The 15,822-nt window shown below is 40.2% G+C and overlaps 1 protein-coding gene across 2 annotated transcripts in view; it reads left to right on the plus strand.

The window, feature by feature from the left end:
* The first annotated feature begins 1,921 nt into the window (after window positions 1–1,921).
* The window catches only part of ENTPD7 (ectonucleoside triphosphate diphosphohydrolase 7), a 38,526-nt gene continuing 24,625 nt past the window's right edge, over window positions 1,922–15,822 (plus strand). Inside the window, exons 1-3 of one of the 2 annotated variants that reach the window (XM_035026934.1) lie at window positions 1,922–1,996; window positions 2,248–2,350; window positions 3,450–3,632. In XM_035026934.1, coding sequence (XP_034882825.1) covers window positions 2,343–2,350; window positions 3,450–3,632 — 191 coding nt within the window. In that variant the 5' untranslated portion in view covers window positions 1,922–1,996; window positions 2,248–2,342. Of the gene's footprint in view, window positions 1,997–2,021; window positions 2,351–3,449; window positions 3,633–15,822 lie in introns of those variants that run through there. The other variant, XM_035026928.1, reaches the window with a different exon arrangement.

Genomic DNA, 15,822 nt, shown 5'->3' on the forward strand with positions numbered 1-15,822 from the left:
AAAAATATATATATATTCCAAAACATTTGTTGAGTTTTCCCCATGACTACCTGAACTGAGCTCTGGAATAATATAAACACCTGATATTTTTATAATTTTGTAGTTAATCCTAACTTTATCCAACTATTCTACTCAATGTGATTGTGGGGGGCCCAGATAAAATATAACACTGAAGTAGAGTAGGGGTTGAAGGACAAAGAAGAACAGAACACTGAGAATCGATGGAAAGTTAGAAAGCCCATTCAGGCTGGGAGGGGAATGGAGGGAAAAAATAATAGTCGGGAGAGCCTGAACATATAAACTGGACAATGTCAGACCATATATGATGATTAGAATTGTGACCCATGACCAACTAGGCTGCCCACAGCCTAGTGCTCTCACTACTGGTCACTATCAGCTTCCCTGCCTTCTAACTCAGGACCAACCAGAGAAAGCCAAATATGCTCCCCACAAACAATCACATAAGATGCCCTGCTCCTAGTAAGCCCACCACCAGCTTCCCCATGCTAAAACTCTCAAATCAGGGCATACATGAAGCCTTCCTTCTCCCCGCGCCCCCAGTTAAAGCTTTCCCATTCCCCTGACAGTCTTTAGGTCTCTGCCAGATATAAGTGTTGGTGGTTGACCACTTTTCTATAACAGGTGTAGAACAGATAGCCTCTTTTTGATCTCATTTGGGTGGTCTTCATTTATTTCTACATTCATTCACTTATTTATCATACATTACCTGTATTGTATGCACCAGACAGTACCCAGCATTGCTGTGGAAGATAGTCCCTGCCCTCAAGCATATTCTGTCGCCAGGGACAGATCCATAAATTGTAATTCAATATGGTAAGTGAAACAACAGGCATATATGACGGGGTTGTAGGGCAAGTAAAGTTTTTAGGGGAGGTGACCCTTAAGCTAAGTGGTAAGGAATGAGTATGAGTTGGCTGGGCTAAGAGGCTGGGAAGGATAGTCAAGGCAGATGGAAGGGTGGAGAAGGCGGAATGGACAAAGCCTAAGAGGGCAGAAGCCACAGATGTGCGTTGTTGAAGCATAGTAAGGGGGCTGCGGAGCAGCAGAAGATGCTGCATGGGTGGGTCCTGGATCGCCATGTATATGCCACGTTTGTAAGGACTTGGACTTTATCCTGTCCAAATGGCACCCTCCTGGAAATGAGAGAAACGGCTGGTGTAAGCAAGAAAGGAAAACATTAAAGAAACATTACCTTTGCATTTATTACTGTAAGGTCCGGGAGGGCAGGGACACAGCGGCTCACGTCTGGCACACAGCAGACATTCAATCAATGTTGAACGAATACTATAAGCGCTTCGGTGTAAACGATATTGTCCCCCATTTATGTTTCTCTAACAGGACAAGACAAGGAAGCCGGGACATAAGTCTGGGAGGACAAGACAAGGAAGCCGGGACATAAGTCTGGGAGGCTATACGGAAGGTTTGATTCTGGCGATCAGGGTTGGTGGACACAATACCTCTGATAGGTTGTGGGCAAGGGATGCACTTCTCTCGCGGCCACTGCAAGACTCACCCGCCGGGGCCGCTCAGTCCTGGAAGCAGCAGCGTAGCAAGCAGCCAGCAGAGAAATCGCGCCGCCGAGAGGGCAGCGGGCGCAGGGCACCCTTGCACCGCTTCGCACCGCTCACCTGAGCGCCTACAGCTGGCCCGTCCAGGCGGAGCTACGGCACGACGCCCTTCCGGATTGGACGCGCTCGAAATCCCGGGGCGGGCATTAGCGGCCGAACGCTCTTGGGGATTGGCCACTCTGGCGAACGGACGTGCGGCCGACGGAGCTAGTTCGCCGGCGGCCCGAGCTGGGCGGAGGGTGGGCCCCTCTCCGGGTCTGCCGTCAGTCATTGGCTCCCTGCGGTTTCCTTGGGGACGTGGCGCCGCCGCCCGCCCAGGCCTCTTTCCGGCTGGGCTAAAGGCCGCGGGGGGAAGCGCTCCGTACCCAGCGGAACGTTGCCGAGGGAGCCTGCGGGCCGCTCGACCTGTGAGTGCGAGCGCGGGAGGGCCGCGGGGCTGGGATAGGCGGGGAGGGGAAGTGGGCACCCCCACCCCGCCACCTGGGGAGCGCCGGTGCCTCGAGAACGCCCGGCTCCCGGAGAGTCGGCTTAGCGTCAGCTGGGCCCCGGAACAAGAGCGGACGCATCTGGAGTGGGTGGGCGCCTTGGCCTTCCCTTGGAGGGCTTGTCCTGTGGGCACTGCTGGAAGTAAGCCTGAAATCCAACGAACTCTTAACAGGCGGCAGACTTAGGAGATGCCTGAGACAAGGAGACCAATTTCTCAGGGCAAAAAGAAAAGGAGGTGACAGGCACTGAGACCACTGAAGGGATCCCATGGCTAGGTAAGGCTGCACATTTTCTCCTCAGCTTGGGGCTCAGTTGGGGGTGGCAGGTAGGTGGAGGGGCCCTGGGATGTTTTTACAAGTGAGGTTTGCCCTCGTGCTGCTTCTGGACTTTGCAGCTTGGTCGGATGGATGCAGAGAAGATCAAAGTGACATTTTTTTTGAAGGCAGACACTATAGTTTCTGGCTCGTAACCCCAGGGTGATGGAGTGAATGAGTGCTTGCTGACATCTGAAAAGTGCTAAAATGTAATGTTCTTTTAGAAAGCTACGTGCTTTTTGAGGAGGTTAAACAAAGATTTTTTTTTTTTTTTAATGAACTTTGAAAATAGGCTGAGGTCCTTTTAAATCAATATGGAAAGTGAACTTCATAGTTGAATATGTGTATCCATACATTGTGATGCTCTGAAACTTTCAGAAAAGATTAATGTGGATCAATATGTACCAAATGGAACAGTTGTCAAATAGAGTAAGTGGGGAAAGATGTAGAACAGTAGATACAGTGTAAAACCAGAGGAATGGAGATACACATGTATATTGTCATATATTATATACATTTATGCTTGTGTAAACATGGAATATCCCTGGGAAAATACATAGAAACTGGGTACCAGTGGTTGCCTTTGAGTGGGAAATGGTGGGTTAAGGCAAAAGACTCATTTTCCACTGTATCCTTTTAAACTGATTTTTTCTTACCATGTGCATATATTACTTATTAAAATATTTTTTAATTAGTTAAATAAGTATTCTGACTATCCGGTTTTTTGATGTCATTCTTGATGGGAATGTTGTAGTTGCTCTGATTCTTCAGTGTTGTGAGATTGACTGGGGAGACTGGTGATCTTTTCATAAACATGAGATTAATTCTTTCAGTTATACCCAAAAGTGCAGATATTGGGAAAAGAGCAGATAAGGCTTTTCTGATTTATAGAAGCACCATGAACCATATAGGTTCTTTTCTAAAATTTGACACTAAGAGAACATTTATAGACTTCTGGTGGCACCTTTATTAGGAAGCGCTTTAATCCAGTTTAAAAACCATTTTTTTTAGCACTCAACTGTAGAGACTTTTCATACTAATAATGTTTGTCTCATTTCAGGATCAGTTTTTCCTACCTCTGCCCAGCTTCCTGGTACTTCACTGTGCCCACAGTGAGCCCATTTCCACGTCAGCGGGTGGCATTCCTAGGACTCTTCTTCATATCCTGTCTCCTTTTACTTATGTTAATCATGGACTTTCGGCGTTGGGGTGCTTCATTACCACGAGATAGGCAATATGAAAGGTGAGTCAGCTTTAGGTCACTTTGATCAGACTTGGCATTGAAGTCATAAATATTTTGACATTTAACACACTACTACCTTTGACCCTTTGGGGAATACTGCACTTTTATTAGTAGAATTGCATGCCACTTATTACATAAAGATATTAAGCCCCATTTTGGCAAAGTTCACTTTTGATTTAGGAATGTTGATGGTGCATTTTAACCATGAAAGGATCTTTCTATATTCTTGTTTTGGTGGGCTGACTTATTGAATGCATAAATGTTTAGGATTATTATGTATTCTTGATGAATGAACCCTTTATTATTATTAAATGATTCTTTTTATCCTTGATTGTATTCTTTGCTCTGAAATATACTAGTCTGGTAGTCTGGTATTAATATAATTAATTCAGCTTTCTTTTGATTAGTGTTATCATTATAGATGTTTTCCCATCTTTTTAGTTTTAGCCTTTATGTCTTTATATTTTATATCTATCTAGTCTTTTTATAAGTAACTGCTTTTTATCCAGTCTGACAATGTCTGCCTTTTATTTGAAGTGTTTAGGCCATTTGCACTGCATGTGATTATTGATTATGCTTAGGCTTAAATCTATCTTGCTATTTGTTTTCTCCTCGTCACATCTGTTCTGTTTGCTTTTTCTCTTTTTCTCCCTTCTTTTGAATTGAGTACATTTTTAATATTCCATTTTATCTCTTTTGTGGGCTGAGTAGATATAACTCTGGGTTTTTTAATTAAAAAAAATTTTTTTTTAATGGTTGCTTTAGGGTTTAGGGTTTATAGTATACATCTTTAACTTATCATAGACTACCTTCAAGTAATATAATTCCTCTTTCCACATACCTCTATCTCTTCCCCTCAGCCTTTGTGCTATTGTTTTTATACATTTTCCTTCTACATATGTTATAAACTCCACCATACATTGTTATTATTTTTGCTTTTAACATTTAATTGTCTTTTAAAGAGATTTCAAAAATAAAAAAAGGCTGATATATTTACCATTTCTGGGCCTCTTCATTCCTTTGTATTGTAGTTCATATTGCCACCTGGTATAGTGTTCATTTTGCCTAAGGGACTTCCTTTAACATTTCTGGTAGTATGAGTTTGTAGTTGGTGAGTTCTTTTAATTTTTATGACCAAAAAAGTCATTTTGCTTTCCTTTGAAAATATTCATTGGGTATGGAGCTCTAGGTTGATCTTTTTTTTCTTTCATTACTTTAGAAACGATGCTTCACTGTCTTCTGAAGTGCATTCTTTCTGAGGAGAAGTCGGCTGTAATTCCTACATCTTGTTCTCTGTACATCATGTGTCTTTCCTCTGGCTGCTTTTTACATTTTATCACTGGTTTTAAGCAATTTGATTATGATGTGCCTTGGTATAGTTTTCTTCATGATTCTTTTGCTTGTGATTTGTTGATTCTTAAATCTATGGACTTATACTTTTTGATCAAACGCAGAAAAATTTTGACCATTATTTCTTCAAATATTTTTTCCTGACCTCTTTCACTTCTCCTTTGGTGTCTCCAATCACGTATATATTGAACCATGTGAAGTTTTCTCACAGTTCATTCTTTTTTTTCCCAGTCTTTTTTCTCTCTGTTTCTTTCTGGATATTTTATATTGCTATGTCTTCCAGTTCACTAGTATTTTCTTCTATAAAGTCTAATCTGTTAATTCTGTCCAGTGAGAGCTGAATACCTTTTTTTTTTTTAACAGAAAATATATCTGAATTATTTGATCTAGTTTTAATACCTTACCAGTTATGTAGAAGATCTGTATTCCTTTATAACAATGATTCATTTTGCTATTGTTTTTTGAGGTTAGTTTCTGATTAGGCTACAAAATGAAATGATGACATATTGTGTTCATCATCAACATGACTTTCTCTTTGTTGCTTCTGAGACAGTATTAAGGAGACTTTGGGCTGCAAGTGCCGGTCAAACTGACTTAAATAAAAAGAAAGTTTATTGGCTCACATAACTAGAAGTCCAGGGGTAAAGGGACCATAAGTTCAACATTGGCTATCAGGATAAGAAGCTCTGTCTCTGTTTTCTACAGCACCAACTTTCTGAGTGGTTGTAAAATAGCAGCCAGTAGCCACTAGGTCTACTTGCATCCATACTCATATCCTGCAGGAGAGAAACAGGCCTGCCTTCTATGCTCTTGTGTAAGAATGAAGAGGGCCCTTCCTGGAAACCTCCAGTAGCCCTTTCCTTCAATCTTTTCTGGTCAGAAATGGGACACGTGACCACTCCCCTTAATATTTCTGGGTTGTTCTGTCCCCAGAATTTATTTTCACTTCACTTTTGTCATTCATTCATTCAGCAAGCATTTATTGAGCAACCATTATGTGCTGGGTGATGATAAGCACCAGGACATGGACACTTCGGTACCTTTTCTCAAGAAGTTTTATGTTTCCAGCCTTTCCTCCCCTAGTAGCTCAATTCATTTGTATTTTTCCTTCTTTCTTTCTGAAGAAGGAACATTTGTTTAGATGACTATAGTTGTCAACAATCGGCCTTAAGCAGCCTATTAGTTTCAGAGAACTAAATCCATAATGAGTTTTTTTTAATGCTTATTGAGATTTTTCTTGATGCATCTAAGCACAGTTTTCCACTGGAAGACAGCATGATCTAATTATGGAATTCTATGTGGGTTAATATGGCTAGAATAAAGACTGTTAGGGAGTGAGTGGTGAGCTGTGTGACTGGAGAGGTAAATCGAGCTGAGCCTGTTAAGTCATTTGAGGGGGTTTAGACATTATCTTAAGGGCAGAGGGAAGGCTTTAAAGAGTGATATGATTGGAATTTTTTTTAAAGATTTTTTATTTATTTGACAGAGACACAGCGAGAGAGGGAACACAAACAGGGGAATGGGAGAGGGAGAAGCAGGCTTCCCGCTGAGCAGGGAGCCCGATGCGGGGTTTGATCCCAGGACCCTGGGATCGTGACCTGAGCCGAAGGCAGACACTTAACAACTGAGTCACCCAGGCGCCCCTGGAATTTCTTTTTAAAGAAAGTTCACTTTAGTGGCATCGTGGAGAAGGAATTGGAGGGGAATAAACATGAAAGGAGGGAGATGAACTGGAATACTGCAGTAGAGATGATGGTCGCCTGAACTTGGGTGAAAGCAGCGATGCATTTGAGGGATATGTGGGAGTTAGAGTGATCTGATATTCTTGTCTACCACTATACCCCAAGTGGTCAGATGTGATAAATACTTAAGTTGAATTAATTGCAACAAGTTAGCTACAAAGCTAAGGGACACACTGTGCCTGTGTGGTTATCTTACCAAAGTCCTGACACCCTGTAATGCTCTGGTTGAGCAGCCAGCAGCCATATAGCCTAGAGCTTCTGTTCTTTAATGAAAGGTTATGTGCGTATTGCTACAAATTACTATGTATCATTACATTTCACTCCTGGCAGCCCCTGTGAGTCATTTCAGAAGCAAACATTCATTGAGAGCTTGCTGTGTGCTTGACACTGTTGTAGATACTAAGGTACAAAGATGAATAAATCGTGGCTTATGAACTCCTAGAGTTCATAATCTAGTTAGGGAGGCTGATGTGAAGGAAGAATTATTTCCCAATGAGATAATAGTTTATATGTATATCTATGTAGAATCAGGAACTGTACACAGTCAAGAAGCAGGAACAAAGTTAAGAATCAGAAATTAATCAGAAGAGGCCCATGAGTAACTGAAGTCGATATTAAGTTCATGAACTAAAAGCGCAGGTACTTTACTGATAAGATCGTCTTTCCCACAGAACCTGTTTGCTTTTATTTTATTTTATTTATTTTTTTAAGATTTTATTTATTTATTTGAGAGAGAGAGACAGAGATAGTGAGAGAGCACGAGCAGGGAGGAGAGAGAGAAGCAGGCTCCCTCTGAGCAGGGAATCCGACGTGGGGCTTGATCCTAGGACCCTGGGATCATGGCCTGAGCTGAGGGCAGACACTTAACCAACTGAGCCACCCAGGCGCCCCATGTTTGCTTTTATTTTATACACTGTGTTAATTAGCTTGTTTTTGTCTTGTCTCAGAACACACCAGATAAACAGCAAATTAGATGGTGGTAGTAGGAAGCGTATGCTGGTCAATAGATATGGGCACACTGATAACAACTGTCAATGAATAATATGCTGGCATCTTGACAGTGAGGCAGGAGAGAGTCTTTTATTTGAAATAATCTTGATTTTTCTGTTCTCTAATTCCATTTTCTGCCCTGTAGATATACATCGAAGATAATGGGCGGCATTATCTGCATTTAAAATATTCCTTCCAGAATTTTTTTCTTCCTGGTTGCTAATATTGCTTAAATACTGGTGAGCTCTAGCTGATGACAAGACGATTAAGCAAATAATTAGGAATTGATGGAAGTACTTTAGTTCAATAGCTTATAAAAAAATAGGACAAGTGCCTATCTTTGTGATTTTTATATTATATACATATAATATGGTCATATTTTTCCAACTTAAATTGTTCCAGTTCGCCTGATGAAATTGTATCAGTAGTTTGTATTGAAAAAAATATTTTAATTTGAATTTTTTTCAGCCATTGGTGGAACTTAGCATATTTCTTCTGAGGCGATGTGACCCAGGATTTTAGAAGCCTGCATGAGGGTTTTCCCTCTATAGTTTCAAAACTGAAGAGTTGTATTTGTTTGTTTATTATGAACATGTACCCACATTGCTGCAAGAAGGAGAAAGCAGGTTTGCATCAGAACTAGAATTTAAGAAAAGATAAATTTAGAGAGTGATGGGGTATCAGTAAGGATAGAATCCAGAGCTGTTTTTAATAGACTTTATTTTTTAGAGCAGTTTTAGGTTCTCAGCTAAATTGAGCAGAAGTACAGAGGTTTCCCAGATACCCTCTACCCATACACGCATAGCAAAGCTATTTTTAAGAAAAATTTTTCTTAGATGTGTGTTTTAATCAACTCTGTATCTGTCATGTGCCACATAAGTAGTGCTCCAACAACTTCATCAGACTTAATACATATTTTACATTTATTTATTCATTCATCTATTCACTTATTCAACAAATATTATTATCTACACTATGGTATCCAATAGGGTAGCCACTTGTCACAGTGGCTATTTAAGTTTAAATTAATTAAAATAAAATAAAATTAGTTCCTCACTTGCACTAGCCCTAGGTAAATTGTTAAAATTTATTAATAATTTTTAGTATAAGGGGGCACTTTTAGCATGTATACATATATAGAGTGCAAGACATATGGTAAATTGTTCTTAAATGTTGTATATATTCAATGCATTTCTTCTAAACCTTAATGTTTAGTATTCACTTTTTTGTAGCCTCACTGCTGTCTTCATTAGAGAGGAAGGTTTGTCTGGTTGACTATTGTTCTGAAGAATGTCTTTGGAAGCTGTTGAAAGGTGGTGCCAGGGCTCCTGGGTGGCTCAGTCAGTTAAGCATCCAACTCTTGATTTCAGCTCAGGTCATTATCTCAGGTCACTATCTCATGAGATTGAGCCCCGAGTCAGGCACCGCACTGGGCGTGGAGCCTGCTTAAGATTTTCTCTCTCCCTCTCCTTCTGCTCCTCCCCCTCCCAAAAGAAGGGCGGTGCCTTCATGTTCCTTTGTCATCTGGGTATAACTGTGAATGAGAGGTTCTGCGTCACAGTGGGCTCAGTACCGGCCTTCCTTAGGACTTTGAATTCTGTTTAAAGCAAGTTGAAAAGAGACATTACTTTTGGTTAGGATAAAAATGACAAACTTTAAGGTATGCAGATGAAGTTAAGGCTTCTTATGTATAATAGAGCAATTCAGAGATTTTTCCTGGTGAAATTGAAGCATTTACTTGCATTCTTTGCCATTTATTCATTTATTCACTTACTTGTTCTTTAATGGTGTTTATGGTGTTTATAGTGTTTATAAGCAGAGCTTTAAATTATAAATGCTCCTGACTGCTCTGGTTAATCTTGTTAGGAGATAAGCAGTAACCTTCAAGATGCTTTCCTGTTCATGTATTATTATCTTATGCACAGCTACTTTCCCTATAATTTCATTATATTTGGTTCTGAGCCTTGGATGGAGTTGAAAGAATATGATGACATACAGCAAAATGGTAGCTCCATACTGATGGGGGTTGCTTTAATGGATTTTTGGCACGTTGCTGAGTTCTGTTTGAACTCTAGAAGTGGTATAATTTAGTGTTGATTGTAAGCTAGGAATGGTTTGGTCAGTTACTGCCCTAATGCTATTAATGTTTTCAGGGTAATGGCAGTGAAAGCCACTATCTTCCAGTTCTATCTTAGGTGATGTATATATGAGTAATTTTCTTTTCGTTGACCCAGCAATGATTAGAGGGAAATCAGGTTTCTCAAATAGAAACAGTGTGTGTATGTGTGTAGAGGGTTAAATATGTGTGATAGTGAATCAGATCTCTCCCGGGAAAGTGGATGTGAGGTATTCCAAAGCTTTTGGAACTTTTCTCTTGGACTTTAGGTCCTCTCTAGGGATTAATTTAGTGTAATATCAGCAAAGCAGGAGAGTCCAGCAATGCAGGTAATTGATCATGATGGCTAAGGCCAGGACTGCAAATCACAAACGAAAACATCCAAGAAAGGACCATTGATCCATTCATGTCAGGAGCCTGGACAGAGGAAGACCTTCAGGTGTTTGCAAACTATAAGAAGCCTGATTAGATCATTAGAAGTCAAAGTTTCAGAAAGAGGTGATACTTTCACTTCCCAAAGGGGAATATTGTTCTTCTGTTACTCATTTGCATTCATGATGAGACAAATGGAGGCTTCCTGCTGACTGCAACCATTGAGCAAGACTCAAGTGGGAAGTGTAACATAAATGCTGTCTGGTCCTACCTTTTTCCCTTCTGTTCAAAGGTCAGCTGACTTTTTCTGCCAATGCACACATGGCTTTGAAAAGCCATTGGAGGGCGCCTGGGCGGCTCAGTTGGTTAAGCGACTGCCTTCGGCTCAGGTCATGATCCTGGAGTCCCTGGATCGAGTCCCGCATCGGGCTCCCTGCTCGGCAGAGAGTCTGCTTCCCCCTCTGACTCTCTCATGCTCTATCTCATTCTCTGTCTTGAATAAATAAATAAAATCTTAAAAAAAAAAAAAATGAAAAGCCATTGGAACTTTCTGAGGAGACCAATTGAGTATGTATAGCTAGACAGCTAACAAAGACATAGAGGAGTTAACAACAAACGCACAGCTCTATATTGTGAGCTCTAGGACCAAACCAGTCGGTATTAGTTGATACATATTAGAGAAATGTGAGGAACATTGTGACAGTTTGGAGATCCTGCAGATAAGGTGTTTGCGCTTGAGAAGTGCAGAGGCGGAACAAACAAATATGAAAGAAGGCTTAGGGGCTCATATTGGAATATAAACAAACTGCTTAAAGGGAATAACGACACTCCACATTTTAAAACAGAAGGAGGAGGCCTTTTCAAATCACTGAATATTACAAGAGTCGGCATTGTTGAGTGGAGGCTTTTTAAGAGCTGGGAAGCCATGTCAGAGAAAGGAAGGGAGAGAGAGAGGTAGAGAAGCAGATGGATGTTCCAGAGAGAAAGAAGGTCACATTAGAGCAGTGGTTGTCAAAGTGTTTACTGACCCTTGTGAGTTCCTGAGACCCTTTCATGGGGTTTGTGAGGTCAAAATTAGGCGAAAACTGTTTTCATAATACCTACTAAGATGTTATTTGCTCTTTTTTTAATTGCTAAGAAACACATAACATAAAATTTACCATCTCAACCACTTTAAGTATACAGTTCAGTAGTGTTAACTATATTCACATTGTTATTCAACCAATCTCCAGAAGTTGTTCATCTTGCAAATCTGAATTCTGTGCCCATTGAACAACAGCTCCTCTTTTTTCCCTCCCCACGCCAACCCCTGGTAGCTACTATTCTGTTTTCTGTTTTGATAAATATGGCTGTTTTACTCTCGTACAGTATTTGTCTTTCTGTGACTGGCTTGTTTTACTTAGCATGATATCCTCAACGTTCACCCATATTGTAGCATATGACTAAGTTTCCTTCTCTTTTAAGGCTGAATAATATTCCATTTTATGTATACACCACATTTTGTTTATTCATCTGTCCGTGGATATTTATGTTGCTTCTACCTCTTGGCTACTGTGATGTTTCTTTGCCCTTTTCACTGAGTTGACATTTATACTAGTGATGCAAAGCAATGGGCAGGTAAAACTGCAGGTGCCTTAGCACCAATCAAGATGGAGGCACCAAATTATACTATTAGTTATTGTAGTCATCGTTGTCACATAGTTATAATGGGGAAATTCCATTTAAGAATATCTTTTTCATGTTTTGTGTGACAAAATTGGAAATACGTATTAAGTACTTCTGATGCACACTGGAGTTTTCTTGAGGAAAAGCCCTTAGGCAATTGTTTGGGTTATGAACCGCTTTTATCATGAAATATTATTTTGACTTGAAAGAATGACTGCCAGAAAAGCTGTGGTTTTCAGACTTGGGTATTTCATAGATATTTTCTTGAAAATGAATGAAGTAAAAGCGTATCACTTTAAGGACAACAACTATCAGTGTTCATTGTCAATGATGAAATTTGAGCTTTCATCTGAAAATTAGCAGTTTGGAAAATCTGTATCTGCCACTGTGAGTTTGCTAGCTTCTCAATACATAAATGACTTTTTTGATAATATTGGTAGTGATACTAATGAATGTGTGGGTAGGTATTTTTTTTAATATTGAAGAATGAAATGTGTCAATGTTGGGAAGATTTGCATAGTTCAGTGAACCAGTATTTTCCAGTATAGGATGTTACAAAATTATGCAGGGATAAAAGCCATTCAAAGTGCAAGATAGACCAATGGTTAACTTTACAGAGTATGAAACATTCTTAGATAGGGTTTTAGATTTCACTTTGCAACTAACCTTTAAGAAACTTCACTTGTTGAGTTTTAGTGTAGTATTAAAGAAGAACATGCAAAGGGCACCTGGGTGGCTCAGTTGGTTAAGCGACTGCCTTCGGCTCAGGTCATGATCCCAGGGTCCTGGGATCGAGTCCCACATCGGGCTCCCGGCTCAGCAGGAAGCCTGCTTCTCCCTCTCCCACTCCCCCTGCTTGTGTTCCTGCTCTCGCTGTCTCTGTCTCTGTCAAATAAATAAATAAAATCTTTAAAAAAAAAAAAAGAACATGCACAGTGATCTAAATGGGCTCTTAAAATATTCCCTTTTGCAATAACATGTCTCTGTGCATCTGGATTTTTTTCAAATACTTCAACCAAAACAACATATTGAACAGATTGAATACAGAGGCAAATATGAGAATCTAGCTGTCTTCTATTAATCTACACACAAAAGAGATTTGCAAAACCGTAAGGCAGTGCTGCTCTTCTGTTTTTTTTTTGTTTTAGAAAATAGTTATTTTTATAAAATATATTAATATGTAATGAGTTTATTGTTATATCTAAATTAATAAATAAATACTAAAAATATTTCTGTTTTATTTTCTAACATGGTAAATATAAATAGATGTAACCCACATATACAAAAAAAGCTCTTTTGGATCCAATAATTTTTAAAAATATAAAGGGTCTTGAGCCCCAAATGTTTGAGAACCAATGAACTGGGGAAAAGTTATTCATTAAGCAGCAGGGAATGGGATCCAGAATCTAGTGAGAAAAGTAGAGGGAAAGGTTTTCAGAGAGGGAAAGCAGAGAAAGATCTGTGAAGCATGTGAAGTAGAAAGATTGCTATGATGAGAAATGAGAAGTCACTTTGGGCGAGAGATGGCTTATCTTGCCTGTGGCGTCCTGTGAGGTTAGTATTTGCACAGGTTCTGTAACTTGAACCCAGATGTCTTCCCAGTTTTCATGTGATAGCAATGAGCTGTTATGAGTCGATTTGTGGATTATAAGCCCAGTTCAGCCCAGTCATTTGATTAGAATGGGTAAGTATGTGGTGAACAGAGTCTTTGGGACTGTAAATTGACTAGAATGTAACAGATTTTTACCACCTGCCTCATTTCCCATAACTCACTCTGATATCGGATCCAGAAAAAAGTTCTACCTGACCGTATCCTATGTAATAATTTACAGCATTATTTTGGAGCTCAAATGTATGTTCTTCCCTTATTTTGTATTGTACCTTAGGAAAGGTTTAGCTCTACTTTTTTCTTTCCAATCTGTTTCTACACACTTATCTATTCATCAGGTTTGCTTTTCTGTCCAAAGGAGAGAACTTTGTGGTCTGCATAGCAATGTGAAATCACCAGTAAACATGGGCTAGATTGTCCTGAGGGGTGGGACATGTGGCTTATTGTCTGATCAGAGGTGGATTTCCTGCAGAGCTAATGATACCTACACATCAAGGCCCCAAACATGTGCGGACTCCTTTCATATTTGTAATGTTGAATCTTTCTTAAAAAAGAATACCCCTCTCCCCAATGGCACTAGGTTCAGGCTTCACAAAACCTAGTTCTGAGGGTTCTGTGTACGGGTCTAGGGGATCTAGGAGTTAGCCTAAATACGGTTTTGGGTGACTAGGGCAGATACAAGGAAGGTTGTTTAGCTGTGATACTTGAAAAAATTCACAGCTTTGCTTTCAGAGCATTTATTCAACTATTAGTTCAACCTATAGTAATACTTAATCAAATTTAAAGGAATTCACAAGACTTTTTTTTTTTTTTTTTTTAAAGATTCCATCCATTCATCTGACAGAGAGAGGCACAGCGAGAGAGGGAACACAAGCAGGGGGAGTGGGAGAGGGAGAAGCAGGCTTCCCGCTGAGCAGGGAGCCCGATGCGGGGCTTGATCCCAGGACCCCGGGATCATGACCCGATCCGAAGGCAGACGCCTTAATGACTGAGCCACCCAGGCGCCCCTACAAGACATTTTAATCTGTCTGCCATGCAGTATGTATTCTTAGCACCGAGAAACAGCTCTTTTTCCATATAATCTCAAAGCCGTTCTCACTGGGCTCCTCTTCAAGTGAAGCCTTTGGAGAGGAGTCAGCAATGTTTGTACTTTTCAGACCCTCAGGTTCTGAGTGAACTTTAATGTTTATTAAAGCCTCAGAGGGCGCCTGGGTGGCTCAGTTGGTTAAGCGACTGCCTTCGGCTCAGGTCATGATCCTGGAGTCCCTGGATCAAGTCCCACATCGGGCTCCCCGCTCGGCAAGGAGTCTGCTTCTCCCTCTGGCCCTCCCCCCTCTCATGTGCTCTCTCTCATTCTCTCTCTCTCAAATAAATAAATAAAATCTTTAAAAAAAAAAATAAAACAAACAAAAAAAAGCCTCAGAGCTCAGGAGCATTTTAGCATTTTACCAACTCTTAGCCGCCTTTTCTTCTGGACTCTTCAGCCCTTTTCTCCACAGTCTTCTACTATTTGCGCTCTCCGTGCTCATCATGTAACAACAAGAGCAGTGGCAGCACAGCACGGTGCTCACCTCTCTGAGGGTGGAGACTCCAAACCCTTATTTTACGGATGAGAAAACAGTCTCAGAGAAGGAAATGCTAGAGCTGAGGCTCAAACCTTGGTGTTTTGATGGTAACATCTTTACTTGTTTCATCTTTCTGCTGTCAGCCAAATATCTTGTAATGAGAATCTGGAAAAATCCCAACATAAAGTACTGATGTCCTGGGGCTTAGAAGCTTTTTTGTTTTTGTTTTTGTTTTAAAGCAGGGTAATGTTTTATTTTTTAAACTGGGTGTTGGGTACAGAGGCATTGTTTTATTGTTATTATTTATACATACTTTATAAACATTCTTTTTATGACTAAAAAATACTTTAAAAAATTGTAGAGAAGAGGGGCGCCTGGGTGGCTTAGTCGTTAAGCGTCTGCCTTCGGCTCAGGTTATGATATCAGGGTCCTGGGATCGAGCCCCACGTCGGGCTCCCTGCTCGGCAGGAAGCCTGCTTCTTCCTCTTCCACTCCCCCTGCTTGTGTTCCTGCTCTCGCTCGCTCTCTCTGTGAAATAAATAAATAAAATCTTTAAAAAAAAAAAAAAAGATTGTAGAGAAGAATAATTATTGTATTTATGACATACGTTTTTACTAATGCAAGTCTAGCAATAAAAAATACAAAGTAAAAAGCCCCATACATTTTTACCACCTAGAAACACATATTAAGTGATAATCATTCCAAAGTATTCTTTATATACAGAAAGGATAGATAGAAGGGAAATTATTAGTATTCATTTAGTTAACTACTGTGTGTTACT

Source organism: Mirounga leonina, unplaced genomic scaffold (genome assembly GCF_011800145.1).
Source record: "Mirounga leonina isolate KUSES-001 unplaced genomic scaffold, KU_Mleo_1.0 Mir_114, whole genome shotgun sequence".
NCBI classification, from domain to species: Eukaryota; Metazoa; Chordata; class Mammalia; order Carnivora; family Phocidae; genus Mirounga; species Mirounga leonina.